General features: G+C 45.0%; 1 protein-coding gene across 1 annotated transcript in view; it reads left to right on the forward strand.

Moving 5' to 3' along the window:
* LOC138673067 (amine oxidase [flavin-containing] A-like) overlaps positions 1-17407 on the forward strand; it is a 141793-nt gene that overhangs the window by 119115 nt on the left and 5271 nt on the right. Inside the window, exon 15 of the mRNA XM_069761648.1 lies at positions 15790-17407. This exon is cut by the window's right edge and continues 5271 nt beyond it. Within this exon, the coding sequence (XP_069617749.1) occupies positions 15790-15945 (156 nt within the window). The 3' untranslated portion in view covers positions 15946-17407. The remainder of the gene's footprint in view (positions 1-15789) is intronic.

Genomic DNA, 17407 nt, shown 5'->3' on the forward strand with positions numbered 1-17407 from the left:
TCTGGGGCAAGTCAGGCCTATTTTTCTATCTTCAGGCTAGCTAGTTTCTTAGGCTGTGCCGAGTTGCCTAGGTAGTTGTTAGGCGCAATGCACAGCCGCTTTTAGTTGTGTTTAGGATAGGATCAGGTGTGCAGTCTACAGAGTTTCCACGTCTCAGAGCTCGTTCTTGTATTTTTGGGTATTTGTCAGATCACTGTGTGCGCTCTGATCGCTAAGCACACTGTGTTTCTGGATTGCCTTCATAACACCTGTCATTAGCAAACATAACAGTACAAGGAGCCCAACTAATGATTCTCAATAGAGGGAAAGAAAAAGTTCTGACATCATTTTTTTTTTTTCTGCTCTGTGTTCACTTTTTTTTTCCCCCTAGACATTTGGGTGATTCTGGACACAGGTGTGGACATGGATATTCAGGGTCTGTGCTCTTCAATGGATAATCTCGTTATAAATGTACAAAAAATTCAAGATACTATTGATCAGAAATCTATGTTAGAACCAAGAATTCCTATTCCTGATTTGTTTTTTGGAGATAGAACTAAGTTTCTAAGTTTCAAAAATAATTGTAAGCTATTTCTGGCCTTGAAACCTCATTCTTCTGGTAATCCTATTCAACAGGTTTTGATTATTATTTCTTTTTTGCGCGGCGACCCTCAAGACTGGGCATTTTCTCTTGCGCCAGGAGACCCTGCATTGAGTAGTGTCGATGCGTTTTTCCTGGCGCTCGGATTGCTGTACGATGAGCCTAATTCAGTGGATCAGGCTGAGAAAAATTTGCTGGCTTTGTGCCAGGGTCAGGATGATATAGAAGTATATTGTCAGAAATTTAGGAAATGGTCAGTACTCACTCAGTGGAATGAATCTGCGCTGGAAGCTTTGTTCAGAAAGGGTCTCTCTGAGGCTCTTAAGGATGTCATGGTGGGATTTCCTATGCCTGCTGGTTTGAATGAGTCTTTGTCTTTGGCCATTCAGATCGGTCGACGCTTGCGCGAGCGTAAATCTGTGCACCATTTGGCGGTACTGCCTGAGGTTAAACCTGAGCCTATGCAGTGCGATAGGACTATGACTAGAGTTGAACGGCAGGAATACAGACGTCTGAATGGTCTGTGTTTCTACTGTGGTGATTCCACTCATGCTATTTCTGATTGTCCTAAGCGCACTAAGCGGTCCGCTAGGTCTGCCGTCATTGGTACTGTACAGTCCAAATTCCTTCTGTCCATTACCTTGATATGCTCTTTGTCGTCGTTTTCTGTCATGGCGTTTGTGGATTCGGGCGCTGCCCTGAATCTGATGGATTTGGATTATGCTAAACGTTGTGGGTTTTTCTTGGAGCCTTTGCGGTGTCCTATTCCATTGAGAGGAATTGATGCTACACCTTTGGCCAAGAATAAACCTCAATACTGGGCCCAGCTGACCATGTGCATGGCTCCTGCACATCAGGAAGTTATTCGCTTTCTGGTGTTGCATAATCTGCATGATGTGGTCGTGTTGGGGTTGCCATGGCTACAAACCCATAATCCAGTATTGGATTGGAATTCCATGTCGGTATCCAGCTGGGGTTGTCAGGGGGTACATGGTGATGTTCCATTTTTGTCGATTTCGTCATCCACCCCTTCTGAGGTCCCAGAGTTCTTGTCTGATTATCAGGATGTATTTGAAGAGCCCAAGTCCGATGCTCTACCTCCGCATAGGGATTGTGATTGTGCTATCAATTTGATTCCTGGTAGTAAATTCCGTAAAGGTCGATTATTTAATTTATCCGTGCCCGAACACGCCGCTATGCGCAGTTATGTGAAGGAATCCCTGGAGAAGGGACATATTCGCCCATCGTCATCACCACTGGGAGCAGGGTTCTTCTTTGTAGCCAAGAAGGATGGTTCGTTGAGACCGTGTATTGATTACCGCCTTCTTAATAAGATCACTGTTAAATTTCAGTATCCCTTGCCATTGTTATCTGACTTGTTTGCTCGGATTAAGGGGGCTAGTTGGTTCACTAAGGTAGATCTTCGTGGTGCGTATAATCTGGTGAGAATCAGGCAAGGAGATGAATGGAAAACTGCATTCAATACGCCCGAGGGTCATTTTGAGTATCTAGTGATGCCGTTCGGACTTGCCAATGCTCCATCTGTGTTTCAGTCTTTTATGCATGACATCTTCCGTGAGTATCTGGATAAATTCCTGATTGTTTACTTGGATGACATTTTGATCTTCTCAGATGATTGGGAGTCTCATGTGAAGCAGGTCAGAATGGTTTTTCAGGTCCTGCGTGCTAACTCTTTGTTTGTGAAGGGATCAAAGTGTCTCTTCGGTGTGCAGAAAGTTTCATTTTTAGGGTTCATCTTTACCCCTTCTACTATCGAGATGGATCCAGTTAAGGTCCAAGCCATCCAGGATTGGATTCAGCCGACATCTCTGAAAAGTCTGCAAAAGTTCCTGGGCTTTGCTAATTTTTATCGTCGCTACATCTGTAATTTTTCTAGCATTGCCAAACCATTGACCGATTTGACCAAGAAGGGTGCTGATTTGGTTAATTGGTCTTCTGCTGCTGTGGAAGCTTTTCAGGAGTTGAAGCGTCGTTTTTGTTCTGCCCCTGTGTTGTGTCAGCCAGATGTTTCTCTTCCGTTCCAGGTCGAGGTTGATGCTTCTGAGATTGGAGCAGGGGCGGTTTTGTCACAGAGAGGTTCTGATTGCTCAGTGATGAAACCATGTGCTTTCTTTTCCAGGAAGTTTTCGCCCGCTGAGCGTAATTATGATGTGGGCAATCGAGAGTTGCTGGCCATGAAGTGGGCATTCGAGGAGTGGCGTCATTGGCTTGAAGGAGCTAAGCATCGCGTGGTGGTATTGACTGATCATAAGAACTTGACTTATCTCGAGTCTGCCAAGCGCTTGAATCCTAGACAGGCCCGTTGGTCGTTATTTTTTGCCCGCTTCGACTTTGTGATTTCGTACCTTCCGGGCTCTAAAAATGTGAAGGCGGATGCTCTGTCTAGGAGTTTTGTGCCCGACTCTCCGGGTTTATCTGAGCCAGCGGGTATCCTCAAGGAAGGAGTCATTGTGTCTGCCATCTCCCCTGATTTGCGGCGGGTGCTGCAAAGATTTCAGGCGAATAAACCTGATCGTTGTCCAGCAGAGGAACTGTTCGTCCCTGATAGGTGGACTAATAAACTTATCTCTGAACTTCATTGTTCGGTGTTGGCTGGTCATCCTGGAATCTTTGGTACCAGAGAGTTAGTGGCTAGATCCTTCTGGTGGCCATCTCTGTCACGGGATGTACGTACTTTTGTGCAGTCCTGTGGGATTTGTGCTAGGGCTAAGCCCTGCTGTTCTCGTGCCAGTGGGTTGCTTTTGCCCTTGCCGGTCCCAAAGAGGCCTTGGACACATATTTCGATGGATTTCATTTCTGACCTTCCCGTTTCTCAAAAGATGTCAGTCATTTGGGTGGTCTGTGATCGCTTTTCTAAAATGGTCCATCTGGTGCCCTTGGCTAAATTGCCTTCCTCCTCTGATTTGGTACCTTTGTTCTTTCAGCATGTGGTTCGGTTGCATGGCATTCCTGAGAATATTGTTTCTGACAGAGGTTCCCAGTTTGTTTCAAGGTTTTGGCGAGCCTTTTGTGGTAGGATGGGCATTGACCTATCCTTTTCCTCGGCTCTCCATCCTCAGACTAATGGCCAGACCGAACGAACCAATCAGACCTTGGAAACATATCTGAGATGTTTTGTTTCTGCAGACCAGGATGATTGGGTGTCCTTTTTGCCGTTGGCTGAGTTCGCCCTTAATAATCGGGCCAGCTCGGCTACCTTGGTTTCTCCATTTTTTTGCAATTCTGGGTTCCATCCTCGTTTCTCTTCAGGACAGGTTGAGTCTTCGGACTGTCCTGGTGTGGATTCTGTGGTGGATAGGTTGCAGCAGATCTGGACTCAGGTAGTGGACAATTTGATCTTGTCCCAGGAGAAAGCTCAACTTTTCGCTAATCGCAGACGCCGTGTGGGTCCCCGACTTCGTGTTGGGGATCTGGTTTGGTTATCTTCTCGTCATATTCCTATGAAGGTTTCCTCTCCTAAATTTAAACCTCGTTTTATTGGTCCGTATAGGATTTCTGAGGTTCTCAATCCTGTGTCTTTTCGTTTGACCCTCCCAGACTCCTTTTCCATACATAATGTATTCCATAGGTCGTTGTTGCGGAGATACGTGGCACCTATGGTTCCATCTGTTGAGCCTCCTGCCCCGGTTTTGGTGGAGGGGGAATTGGAGTATATTGTGGAGAAGATTTTGGATTCTCGTGTTTCTAGACGGAAACTCCAGTATCTGGTTAAATGGAAGGGTTATGCTCAGGAAGATAATTCCTGGGTTTTTGCCTCTGATGTTCATGCTTCCGATCTTGTTCGTGCCTTTCATGCGGCTCATCCTGGTCGGCCTGGGGGCTCTGGTGAGGGTTCGGTGACCCCTCCTCAAGGGGGGGTTACTGTTGTGAATTCTGTGGCTGAATTCACTCCTGTGGTCACAAGTCGTCCTGCAGCTTCTGAGTTTCCTCTCTCAGGTGTTCTGGTGAGCTCGTTAACTGCTTCATTACTTAACTCCGCCTGATGCTGCTATCCTTGCTCCTTGTCAATGTTTCAGTGTTGGATCTGAGCTTCTCCTGATTGTTCCTGTGACCTGCTGCTCTGTATAGCTAAGTGCCTTTTGTTTTTTTTTGTTGCTTTTTTTCTGTCCAGCTTGTCTTTTGTTTTGCTGGAAGCTCTGAGACGCAAAGGGTGTACCGCCGTGCCGTTAGTTCGGCACGGTGGGTTTTTTTTGCCCCCTTTGCGTGGTTTTGCTTTAGGGTTTTTTGTAGACTGCAAAGTTCGCTTTACTGTCCTCGCTCTGTCCTAGAATATCGGGCCCCACTTTGCTGAACCTATTTCATCCCTACGTTTTGTCTTTTCATCTTACTCACAGTCATTATATGTGGGGGGCTGCCTTTTCCTTTGGGGAATTTCTCTGGGGCAAGTCAGGCCTATTTTTCTATCTTCAGGCTAGCTAGTTTCTTAGGCTGTGCCGAGTTGCCTAGGTAGTTGTTAGGCGCAATCCACAGCCGCTTATAGTTGTGTTTAGGATAGGATCAGGTGTGCAGTCTACAGAGTTTCCACGTCTCAGAGCTCGTTCTTGTATTTTTGGGTATTTGTCAGATCACTGTGTGCGCTCTGATCGCTAAGCACACTGTGTTTCTGGATTGCCTTCATAACACCTGTCATTAGCAAACATAACAGTCATCAAAGCAAATGGTGGCTACTTTGAAGAGCCTAGAATATAAGACATAATTTCAGTTGTTTCACACTTTTTTGTTAAGTATATAATTACACATGTGTTAATTCATAGTTTTGATGCCTTCAGTGTGAATGTTCAATTTTCATAGTCATGAAAATACAGAAAAATCTTTAAGTGAGAAGGTGTGTCCAAACTTTTGGTCTGTACTGTACACATATATATACCGTATATACTCGAGTATAAGCCGAGATTTTCAGCCCATTTTTTGGGCTGAAAGTCCCCCTCTCGGCTTATACTCGAGTCATACCCCAAGGATCGGCAGGGGAGGGGGTGTTAGGTGTGGAGTTCCCGCCTCTGCACAGGGGGAATCTTGAACCATCTCCGCTGCGGTCTCCCATTCTTCTCCAGCTGCAGTGGAGTCTGCTCAGCGGAGACGTCGGTCCCAGCGTCTAGCTCAGGCTAATACTGGACGACTGGTTACTACTGCCCTTGCAGGCTCTGTTCTTGTAGCCAGCAATGTTCAGCAGCGAGCAGGTCTTTCTGGGACTATGTCCAGATTTTCCCTTTCTGATCATGCCCACGGGATGACCTCCCATTGGAGGTCGGGGGTCACATGCTTAGATACTGCAGCTAATCCCATTGGTCCTCTAGGAAGGTCCTAAAGGTGTTCTTCTGTGGCAGACTCCCATTGGTCCTTCTCGGAAGGTCTTGTACTTGCTGCAGCTATAAAAGGTTTGCATGGCCACACGGCCATGCGCTAGTATACAATTGTTATCGTGTGTGTGTTGATGAGTGCAAGTCGTTCCTTAAAAAACCCATCCCTTGTGTATGACTGTTCGCGTAAGGTGTATGGCTGCAATCTAGCGCCCGGCTGAACTCACAGCTTTAACACACGAAACAGCGTCTAACTGCTCTGACCGCCAGTGCAGCACCGTGCGCTATTAGAGCGCTTACCTTACCCAAGTCTGGGTGGTTAGTGGCGTCCGCTAGTGTGACACAGCATGCACTTCTGTGCATATTAGTTACCTCTGATACCCCAATTGTGGTGTTGATCGCAAGAGGTCTACACTAACTCTAATCCTGTGTCCTGGGATAGAGTTCTGTGGTTCCTTGCTTGCGCTCTCTGTGCGGTACCGCGACCCTGTGACTTAACAGGGATCGCTTTCTTCATACAGGGTGAAGTTAACCCATGTGTGTATCCTCATTGTACCGCCATATAGTCCGTCATTACTTAGCAGCAGGTTCCATCTCTGCACGGTGGACCCCGGGCTGCGAACACACCTTATTATATCTATTTAATTATTTGGTGCATTCCGCTAGCCCTAACAGGGGGAGTGGGGGCTGTCTAATTATACTCACCTACTGCTGGCGCGGTCCCTGCTTCTTCCAGCGCTGCAGATTCTTCCTGTACTGAGCGGTCACATGGTACCGCTCTTAACAGTAATGAATATGCGGCTCCATCTCACATAGAGGTGGAGCCACATATTCATTACTGTAATGAGCGGTAACTGTGACAGCTTAATACAGGAAGAAGATGCAGCGGTGGAAGAAGCAGGGACGTGCAGGGACCGCGCCAGGAGTAGGTGAGCTTACGGGGAGAGAAGCGCTGCGCTGCGCTGCGCGATATTTACCGCTCCTCGTTCCGGTGCGGCTCCGTCTTCAGCGTCCTCTGGCTGTGATGCTCAGGTCAGAGGGCGCGGTGACGTAGTCTGTGCGTGCCCTCTGCTGAACGTCAGTGCTGAAGACTGAGCTGCACCGGAACGAGGAGCAGGTAAATTTTGAAAGTGTCGGGGGTCCTGATCGAAGAGAGGTGATTATGTGATTTTTTTTTTTTTTTATCGCAGCAAAAGAAAATGGGGCAAGTCTCTGTACGGAGCATCTTATGGGGCCATAAGGCTTGTGCAGCACTATAAGGGGCAAGTGACTGTTGGATGATCTTATGGGGCCATAACGCTTGTGCAGCACCATATGGGGCAAGTGATTGTACGGAGCATCTTATGGGGCCATAACGCTTGTGCAGCATTATATGGGGCAAGTGACTGTATGGAGCATCTTATGGGGCCATGTGCAGCACTATATTGGGCAAGTGACTGTATGGAGCATCTTACGGGGGCCATGTGCAGCACTATATGGGGCAAGTGACTGTATGGAGCATCTTATGGGGCCATAACGCTTGTGCAGCACTATATGGGGCAAGTGACTGTACGGAGCATCTTATGGGGCCATAACGCTTGTGCAGCATTATATGGGGCAAGTGACTATATGGAGGCATCTTATGGGGCCATGTGCAGCACTATATGGGGCAAGTCACTGTATGGAGCATCTTATGGGGCCATAACGCTTGTTCAGCACTATATGGGGCAAGTGACTGTATGGAGCATCTTATGGGGCCATAACACTTGTGCAGCATTATATGGGGCAAGTGACTGTATGGAGCATCTTATGGGGCCATAACGCTTGTGCAGCATTATATGGGGCAAGTGACTGTATGGAGCATCTTATGGGGCCATAACGCTTGTACAGCATTATATGGGGCAAGTGACTGTATGGAGCATCTTATGGGGCCATAACGCTTGTGCAGCACTATATGGGGCAAGTGACTGTATGGAGCATCTTATGGGGCCATAACGCTTGTGCAGCATTATATGGGGCAAGTGACTGTATGGAGCATCTATGGGGCCATAACGCTTGTGCAGCGTTATATGGGGCAAGTGTCTGTATGGAGCATCTTATGGGGCCATAACGTTTGTGCAGCACTATATAGGGCAAATATCTCTGGAGCATCTTATGGGGCCCTTATTACCCTTTATGCAGGATTATATGGGGCATATTTTAATATGGAGCATCTAATAGGGTCCATCAAACTTTGTGGAGCATTATATGGGGCTCCTGATTCAATATGGATATTCAAAAACGCTTAACCTACTGATGTCTCAATTAATTTTACTTTTATTGGTATCTATTTTTACTTTTGAAATTTACCGTTAGCTGCTGCATTTTCCACCCTAGGCTTATACTCGAATCATTACGTTTTCCCAGTTTTTTGTGGCAAAATTAGGGGGGTCGGCTTATACTTGAGTATATACGGTAGATCTAACTTTACAACTAACTAAAATGAGAGACCTTGGGAGATTTATTTAATTTCTATCTTTACACAAAAAAGTCAGAGGTCGTTTTGAGAGACTATAACCTGTAACTGTTCGGCTTCATTCAGACATTGGTTTGATCAGAGAGTGATCCGAATTTCACGTACATGGAGAAAAAAATGTTCCTCTGCCTTCTCCTTGCTGACAGTTCCTGAAAATCAGTCTGAACTTGGATGACATGTGATTGCTGCCCATTTTTTTCATGGACTATAGACTACCATAGACTTGTATTGTCGATTTTGATTCAACCTTTGGATCTAAATCGGACATGTTTTCTTGATTTTCCGTGGACCTCTCGCTATGCGAAAAATCACGGACATGAATGGCCCGATAGACTATATCAGGTGCGATGATATCCATGAAAACTACACATAGCACACATAAACAAAAATCAGATGTCAGAATGAAGCGTCATAACAATCTAATATATAATTGCCTAGAATACTACTTCCTGCAATTTGTGCCAACTTCCGTGGCTTTGTCCGGAGCTAATGTCCGGAGCTAATGTCCGGAGCTAATGTCCGGAGCTAATGTCCGGAGATAAGTGACGTCAACAGTGTCCAGTGTCTGATTGGTTGCCGCCTGCTGCGAGCGACCAATCAGAAATGTGCCGTACTGTGACACACTCCGCCCGCCATTTTGGTGTGATTTTTGAATTTTTACCTCACAGCAAGTTTCTACTGCGTGGAGGCGGGCCCAGTGACGTTGCTCTTCAAGCTCCTGCCGAATTTCGTCAAAAAAATGATAATACCATTTACCAAAACTATATACGTATATTTAGTTGTGAAGTGGTTCAGTGACATTTTCACACCAATTTTGAACTTTTGTTTGGTGTTTTCTCCATATACTGCCTATTATTCACTGACTGTTATACTGAGAGACTGCCGTTTATTAACCTCTTCTTTGCCACATTGGGTATATTGCTCTATTATTTGCCACATAAGGACATTGTCCATTATTGCCCAGCAATTTCTCTGCAATGTAAACTGCCTATTTATTAATATCTGCATTCCTGCAAAGAACTATTGCCTATTTTCCTACTACCTGACACTGCCTCTTATTAACCTGTTGTTTGCCACCACCACGCTTAAAGCTGTTTAGCTTAGCCAACATGAGCTCTAATAGTAAGGATACTAATGACACAGAGCCCAAAGCTGCTGATGGCGCACGTAAGATTAGGTCTGATAGAAAGTATACTAATAATGCAGAGCAAAAAGACGCCGATGCCGCACGTAAGCGCAAACAGCGTGCTAACAAGAGTACAGAGGATAGATGCAAGCGCATGGACACTGTTAAGTATACTAATGACACAGAGTCCAAAGCTTATGATGGCGCACGTAAGATCAGGTCTGATATAAAGTATGGTAATGATGCAGAGCGAAAAGCCGCCGATGCCGGACGTACGCGCAAACAGCGTGTTAACAAGAGTACAGAGGATAGATGCAAGTGCCTGGATACTGTTAAGTATACTAATGACACAGAGCCCAAAGCTGCTGATGGCGCACGTAAGATCAGGTCTGATATAAAGTATGGTAATGATGCAGAGCGAAAAGCCGCCGATGCCGCACGTAATCGCAAACAGCGTGCTAACAAGAGTACAGAGGAGAGATGCAAGCGCCTGGACACTGTACATACCAATATACATAGTTATTGATACATATTATTTATTATTTACATTATTGTTCTTAACCCCTTAGCGACCGCCGATACGCCTTTTAACGGCGGCCGCTAAGGGTACTTAAACCACAGCGCCGTTAATTAACGGCGCTGTGGAAAAAGTGTATAGCGCCCCCCACAGGCCGATTTTCTCCGGGGTCTCGGCTGCCGAGGGTAGCCGAGACCCCAGAGAACATGATTCGGGGGGTTTTTAACCCTCCCCGCATTTGCGATCGCCGGTAATTAACCGTTTACCGGCGATCGCAAAAAAAAAAAAAAGCGATCTCTTTTTAATTTCTCTGTCCTCCGATGTGATCGCACATCGGAGGACAGAGAAAAGGGGTCCCAGGTGGCCCCCCAATACTCACCTAGCTCCCCCGATGCTCCTCGTGTCTCCCGGTGGGCGCCGCCATCTTCAAAATGGCGGGCGCATGCGCAGTGCGCCCGCCGGCCGGCACCGGGAGAATCTTTGGGGTCTCGGCTGCCTGGGGTAGCCGAGACCCCAAAGAGCATGATCGGGGGTCGGTTTTAGCGACCCCTGTTTTGCGATCGCCGGTAATTAACTGTTTACCGGCGACCGCAAAAAAAAAAAAAAAGTAAAGTGTAATTCTCTGTCCTCTGATGTGATCGCACATCAGAGGACAGAGAAATAGGGGGATTCGGGGACCCTAGCATACTCACCTAGGTCCCTGGATCCTCTTGCTGCTCCTCCTGGCCGCCGGCAGAAGAACATGGCGGACGCATGCCCAGTGCGCCCGCCATCTGTCTCCATCTGCCGGCCGGCAGGAGAACAGCGGTTAGGGCTAAAATTAGGGTTAGGGTTAGGGGTAGGGTAGGGTTAGGGCTAGGGTTAGGTTAGGGGTAGGGTTAGGGGTAGGGTTAGGGGTAGGGTTAGGGGTAGGGTAGGGGTAGGGTTAGGGCTAGGGTTAGGTTAGGGGTAGGGTTACGGCTAGGGTTAGGTTAGGAGTAGGGTTAGGTTAGGGTTAGGGGTAGGGTTACGGCTAGGGTTAGGGGTAGGGTTAGGTTAGGGGTAGGGTTAGGTTAGGGGTAGGGTTGGGGCTAAATTTAGGGTTAGGGTTGGGGCTAAATTTAGGGTTAGGGTTGGGGCTAAATTTAGGGTTAGGCTTCTTTCACACTTACGTCGGTACGGGGCCGTCGCAATGCGTCGGCCCGACATACCGACGCACGTTGTGAAAATTGTGCACAACGTGGGCAGCAGCTGTAGTTTTTCAATGCATCCGCTGCCCAATCTATGTCCTGGGGAGGAAGGGGCGGAGTTACGGCCACGCATGCGCGGTCAGAAATGGCGGATGCGACGTACAAAAAAACGTTTCATTGAACTTTTTTTGTGCCGACGCTCCGCCAAAACACAACTGATCCAGTGCACGACGGACGCGACGTGTGGCCATCCGTCACGATCCGTCGGCAATACTACGGGCAAAAAACGCATCCTGCGGGCACATTTGCAGGATCCGTTTCTTGTCCAAAACGACGGATTGCGACGGAATGCCAAACAACGCAAGTGTGAAAGTAGCCTTAGGGCTAGGGTTAGGGTTGGGGCTAAAGTTAGGGCTAGGGTTGGGGCTAAAGTTAGGGTTAGAGCTGGGATTAGGTTTAGGGTTTGGATTAGGGTTGGTATTAGGGTTAGGGTTGGCATTAGGGTTACGCTTGGGATTAGGGTTAGGTTTGGGATTAGGGTTAAGGTTAGGGTTGTGATTAGGGGTGTATTGGGATTAGGGTTAGGTTTGAGGTTAGGGTTGAGATTAGGATTAGGGGTGTGTTGGATTTAGGGTTTTGATTAGGGTTATGGTTAGGGTTGACATTAGGGTTGTTTTGGGGTAAGGGTTGTGATTATGGTTAGGGTTAGTGATTAGGATTATGGATCAGGTTGGGATTAGGGTTAGGGGTTGGAGCTAGAATTGGGGGGTTTCCACTGTTTAGGTACATCAGGGGGTCTCCAAACACGACAGCCAATTTTGCGCTCAAAAAGTCAAATGGTGCTCCCTCCCTTCTGAGCTCTGCCGTGCGCCCAAACAGTGGGTTACCCCCACATATGGGGCATCAGCGTACTCGGGATAAATTGGACAACAACTTCTGGGGTCCAATTTCTCTTGTTACCCTTGTGAAAATAAAAACTTGGGGGCTACAAAATCTTTTTTGTGAAAAAAAAAAATATTTTTTATTTTCACGACTCTGCATTCTAAACTTCTGTGAAGCACTTGGGCATTCAAAGTTCTCACCACACACCTAGATAAGTTCCTTGGGGGGTCTAGTTTCCAAAATGGGGTCACTTGTGGAGGGTTTCTACTGGTTAGGTACATCAGGGGCTCTGCAAATGCAACATAATACCCGCAGACCATTCTATCAAAGTCTGCATTCCAAAACGGCGCTCCTTCCTTCCGAGCTCTGCCGTGCGCCCAAACAGTAGTTTACCCCCACATATGGGGTACCAGCATACTCAAGACAAATTGGACAACAACTTTTGGGGTCCAATTTCTCTTGTTACCCTTGTAAAAATAAAAACTTGGGGGCTACAATATCTTTTTTGTGGAAAAAAAAAATATTTTTTATTTTCACGGCTCTGCATTATAAACTTCTGTGAAGCACTTGGGCATTCAAGGTTCTCACCACACATCTAGATAAGTTCCATGGGGGGGTCTAGTTTCCAAAATGGGGTCACTTGTGGGGGATTTCTACTGTTTAGGCACATCAGGGGCTCTCCAAACGCGACATGGCGTCCGATCTCAATTCCAGCCAATTCTACATTGAAAAAGTAAAACGGCACTCCTTCTCTTCCAAGCTCTGCGGTGCGCCCTAACAGTGGTTTACCCCCACATATTGGGTATCAGCGTACTCAGGAGAAATTGCACAACAACTTTTGTGGTCTAATTTCTCCTGTTACCCTTGTGAAAATAAAAATTTGTGGGCAAAAAGATCATTTTTGTAGAAAAAATGCGATTTTTTTTTTTTTTCACGGCTCTACGTTATAAACTTCTGTGAAGCACATGGGGGTTCAAAGTGCTCGCCACACATCTAGATAAGTTCCTTAAGGGGTCTAGTTTCCAAAATGGTGTCACTTGTGGGGGGTTTCCACTGTTTAGGCACATCAGGGGCTCTCCAAACGCGACATGGCGTCCAATCTCAATTCCAGCCAATTCTACATTGAAAAAGTAAAATGGCGCTCCTTCACTTCCAAGCTCTGCGGTGCGCCCAAACAGTGGTTTACCCTCACATATGGGGTATCTACGTATTCAGGAGAAATCGCACAACAACTTTTGTGGTCTAATTTCTCCTGTTACCCTTGTGAAAATAAGAATTTGTGGGCAAAAAGATCATTTTTGTGTAAACAAAAGCGATTTTTTTATTTTCACGGCTCTACGTTATAAACTTCTGTGAAGCACTTGGGGGTTCAAAGTGCTCGCCACACATCTAGATAAGTTCCTTAAGGGGTCTAGTTTCCAAAATGGTGTCACTTGTGGGGGGTTTCCACTGTTTAGGCACATCAGGGGCTCTCTAAACGTGACATGGCGTCCGATCTCAATTCCAGCCAATTCTGCATTGAAAAAGTCAAACGGCGCTCCTTCACTTCTAAGTTCTGCGGTGCGCCCTAACAGTGGTTTACCCCCACATATGGGGTATTGGCGTATTCAGGAGAAATTGCATAACAAAATTTATGGTTACATTTCTGTTTTTACACTTGTGAAAATAAAAAAAATGGTTCTGAATTAAGATGTTTGCAAAAAAAAGTTAAATGTTCATTTTTTCCTTCCACATTGTTTCAGTTCCTGTGAAGCACGTAAAGGGTTAATAAACTTCTTGAATGTGGTTTTGAGAACCTTGAGGGGTGTAGTTTTTAGAATGGTGTCACACTTCATTATTTTCTATCATATAGACCCCTCAAAATGACTTCAAATGTGATGTGGTCCCTAAAAAAAAATGGTGTTGTAAAAACGAGAAATTGCTGGTCAACTTTTAACCCTTATAACTCCCTAACAAAAAAAAATTTTGTTTCCAAAATTGTGCTGATGTAAAGTAGACATGTGGGAAATGTTATTTATTAACTATTTTTCGTGACATATCTCTCTGATTTAAGGGCATAAAAATACAAAGTTTGAAAATTGCAAAATTTTAAAAATTTTCGCCATATTTCCGTTTTTTTCATAAATAATCGCAAGTAATATCGAAGAAATGTTACCACTAACATGAAGTACAATATGTCACGAAAAAACAATCTCAGAATCAGCGGGATCCGTTGAAGCGTTCCAGAGTTATAACCTCATAAAGTGACAGTGGTCAGAATTGCAAAAATTGGCTCGGTCATTAAGTACCAAATTGGCTCTGTCACTAAGGGGTTAAGCAAAGAACCGTTGTTGTGGCATTTGGCACAACACGCAAAGTTGTCGTCTGATGTCTTTCATCCCTCCCCTCATAAGCATGTTCATGGATCCTGTGTAACTGTACCTTAAATAACAAGAATTGTCAAGAGCTGGTGAGTGCAGCCATTTTTTGTTCTTTCTTACTATTATTTATTAATTGTATTATTCTTACATTTGAATAAATAAAGTATATATGGATTCTAGACTCCCGATTCTTTAGAATCGGGCTGCCATCTAGTATATTATAAATCAGTCAGCCCAGAATATCGGACAAAACTGCTTGATTTTATTAGAGATGAAGAGTGAAGGGTAAACCAGGTTATGGAAATTAATTACGCTTTTGGATAAACATAACACCTTCCTATATAATAAAAACCATTAAAATAAATGATCACTGACCCATACATTAAGCCAACACAACTTGGATAGCGGTCAGCGAAATGCTTGTTCAAATAATGGCTATCTTTCCCCACAGTTACCAATATATACACAGTATGTTCGGTTTGACCTTGGTTGCATTTGGGTTTTTTTACGGGAGAATTCAGAACTTATTTTGGTAGATTATCTCCCATGTGATCATAAATATTAGGCATTGTCGTTTTGTTCACCCAATCCTTTTTTTCCTGTATATCATCTGTTGAGTAAGGCCGGGGTCACACATGCGAGTGTGATGCGAGAAACTCGCCCGAGTCTCTCGCATCAATACCCGTCGCTGCTGCCGGCACTCGGGAAATACATGCAGCCGCACACTCCGGTTCCGAGTGCTGGCGGCAGTGCCGGGTATTGATGCGAGAGAGTTGCGCGAGTTAAGGCTACGTTCACATTTGCATTGTGCGGTGCTGCGTCGGCGACGCAGCGCACAACGCAAATAAGAACGCATGCAAAACACATCATTTTGTGACGCATGCGTCCTTTTTTGGCATGATTTTGGACGCAAAAAAAATGCAACTTGCTGCGTCCTCTGTGCCCTGACGCTTGCGCCAAAAAAGACGCATGCGTCACAAAACGTAAGACAACGCATGTCCATGCGCCCCCATGTTAAATATAGGGACGCATGCGTCGCCGCGGCTGCGCCCGACGCAGCCCCGCAAAACGCTAATGTGAACGTAGCCTTATCGCATCACACTTGCCATCTTTAAAATTGAGCTAGATCCTATTTTTTCCTTTTTTTTTTTTTGTTGTAAAAAAGTTGACTGCAATAGGATATGGAACTTTTTTCAAAGGGGTAAAGTGTTCTAATGCTGAAACAAGTACGGTAACATAATATAAATGTGGTGTTGTGAACCTAGCTTCACGTGAAAATCAATAATATTTTATGAAGATCTATTGTTGGCATGTCATCTAACATTATGATCCCTTCCTTTTAGGATGTTCCTGCTCTTCCGTTTGATAGATCATTCCTGGAAAGAAATCTGCCATCACCTCAAGGATTAGTTAGGTTCGTTGGCTGCTCTGTGTTCATTGCTTCAGCAGCTGCTCTTGGGCTCTTTGCATACAAGAAAGGGTTTATCCCTCGTGGTTAATCAGTTCACAACACTGGTCTTGTTTTCCCACATGATGACGATCTGCTCATAATGTTGTGTCATTTGGTATTCTGATTATACGTATTGTTTTTATGTTAACTAACCAAAAGCCACACAACACCTCAATCTGAGAGTTGATTAATATTGATTAAGAAAATGATATTGTAGGAAAATGTAATAGGTAATATTCATAACATTTTTTAATCTTGACACATTCTGTAACCATGGTATTTTCACACATTGCCTCAGGTTAATATACTAATATCAGACACTATACACTATGCAGATTGATAAATAAGCTCAGGATTGACAAGGGAATTGTATTCTGCACAAAAATATTCAGTTCTTGACCCTCCAAACAGAAGCTGGTAGGAACATTATAAAAAAGGAGTCTTTGTACTAGTAATGTTTTGCCACATTCAATATCATAGTCTTTCAGTGTAGAGTGGTTTATTATCAGCCTGAGGACTGTGATGAGGAAGGATTTTATTAAAGGATCTCGACAGTGATGAGCAAGGGTTTTATTAAAGGCGCCTGTCAAGTAAAACTGATACAATATATTATGCAATTATAAGTTATTGTTGGTATGAGGACACTTGAGTTACTTTCCTTTCACCACTTCCTTATGATCCTCTAATGAAACATATTATTTGCTATTATCTTGTGCCTTCATTATAGAAAAAGTGCATCTACACTTCTATCATATTCCCTTACTATCTGGATTTTACCATCCCTAATTTGAAACTAAAAGAGATCTTACCCATGTACCCTCTTTTTGTCTGAGAAACTTCTCAGCAAACTATCGATTGTCTATGGAACACAGCCTTTATATTTTTATCTTTTTATTCTTTGTTTTTATTCAGTACAGCATAATAGTAAAGCAAAAGATATAATTAGGCCGTGTTAACCCATATATGGATCTCAAGGCCTGGACTGAACGCAGGTCTTGCAACCTGATTTCTAACCTTATAGACCCATATTAAGGTTTAAAGAGGTTGTCCACTGATTTAACATTGATGGTCTATACATAGGATAGGTCATCAGTGTCTGATTGAGATGCAACACCCTCACTGATCAGCTGTTCTAGGTGTCTTCGTTGGCCGGTACTGCTCAGTTACTGAGCTGTACAGTGCAGCTCCATCTACTGTATTGTGGCCATTGCACATCAGCCCTCTATTCAAATCAATAGACGGCTGATGTGCAGTTCCCTGCCACTGCCACTATATAGTAGACCACGCTGCGTTGTGCATCTCCGTAATTGAGCAGTTCTGGCCACTGCTGACACTGAGAACAGCTAATCGGCAGGGTGTGCTTGGCGATGTACCCACACCGATCAATGATGACCTATCCTAAGGATAGGCAATCAATGTCAAAGTAGTAGACAACCTTTTTAAGTTTAGTTTGGAAGACACACCTCCAGTACGGGCATTGGCATCTGTATACAGAACGTGAAATACACTCT

Source organism: Ranitomeya imitator, chromosome 3 (assembly GCF_032444005.1).
Source record: "Ranitomeya imitator isolate aRanImi1 chromosome 3, aRanImi1.pri, whole genome shotgun sequence".
NCBI classification, from domain to species: domain Eukaryota; kingdom Metazoa; phylum Chordata; class Amphibia; order Anura; family Dendrobatidae; genus Ranitomeya; species Ranitomeya imitator.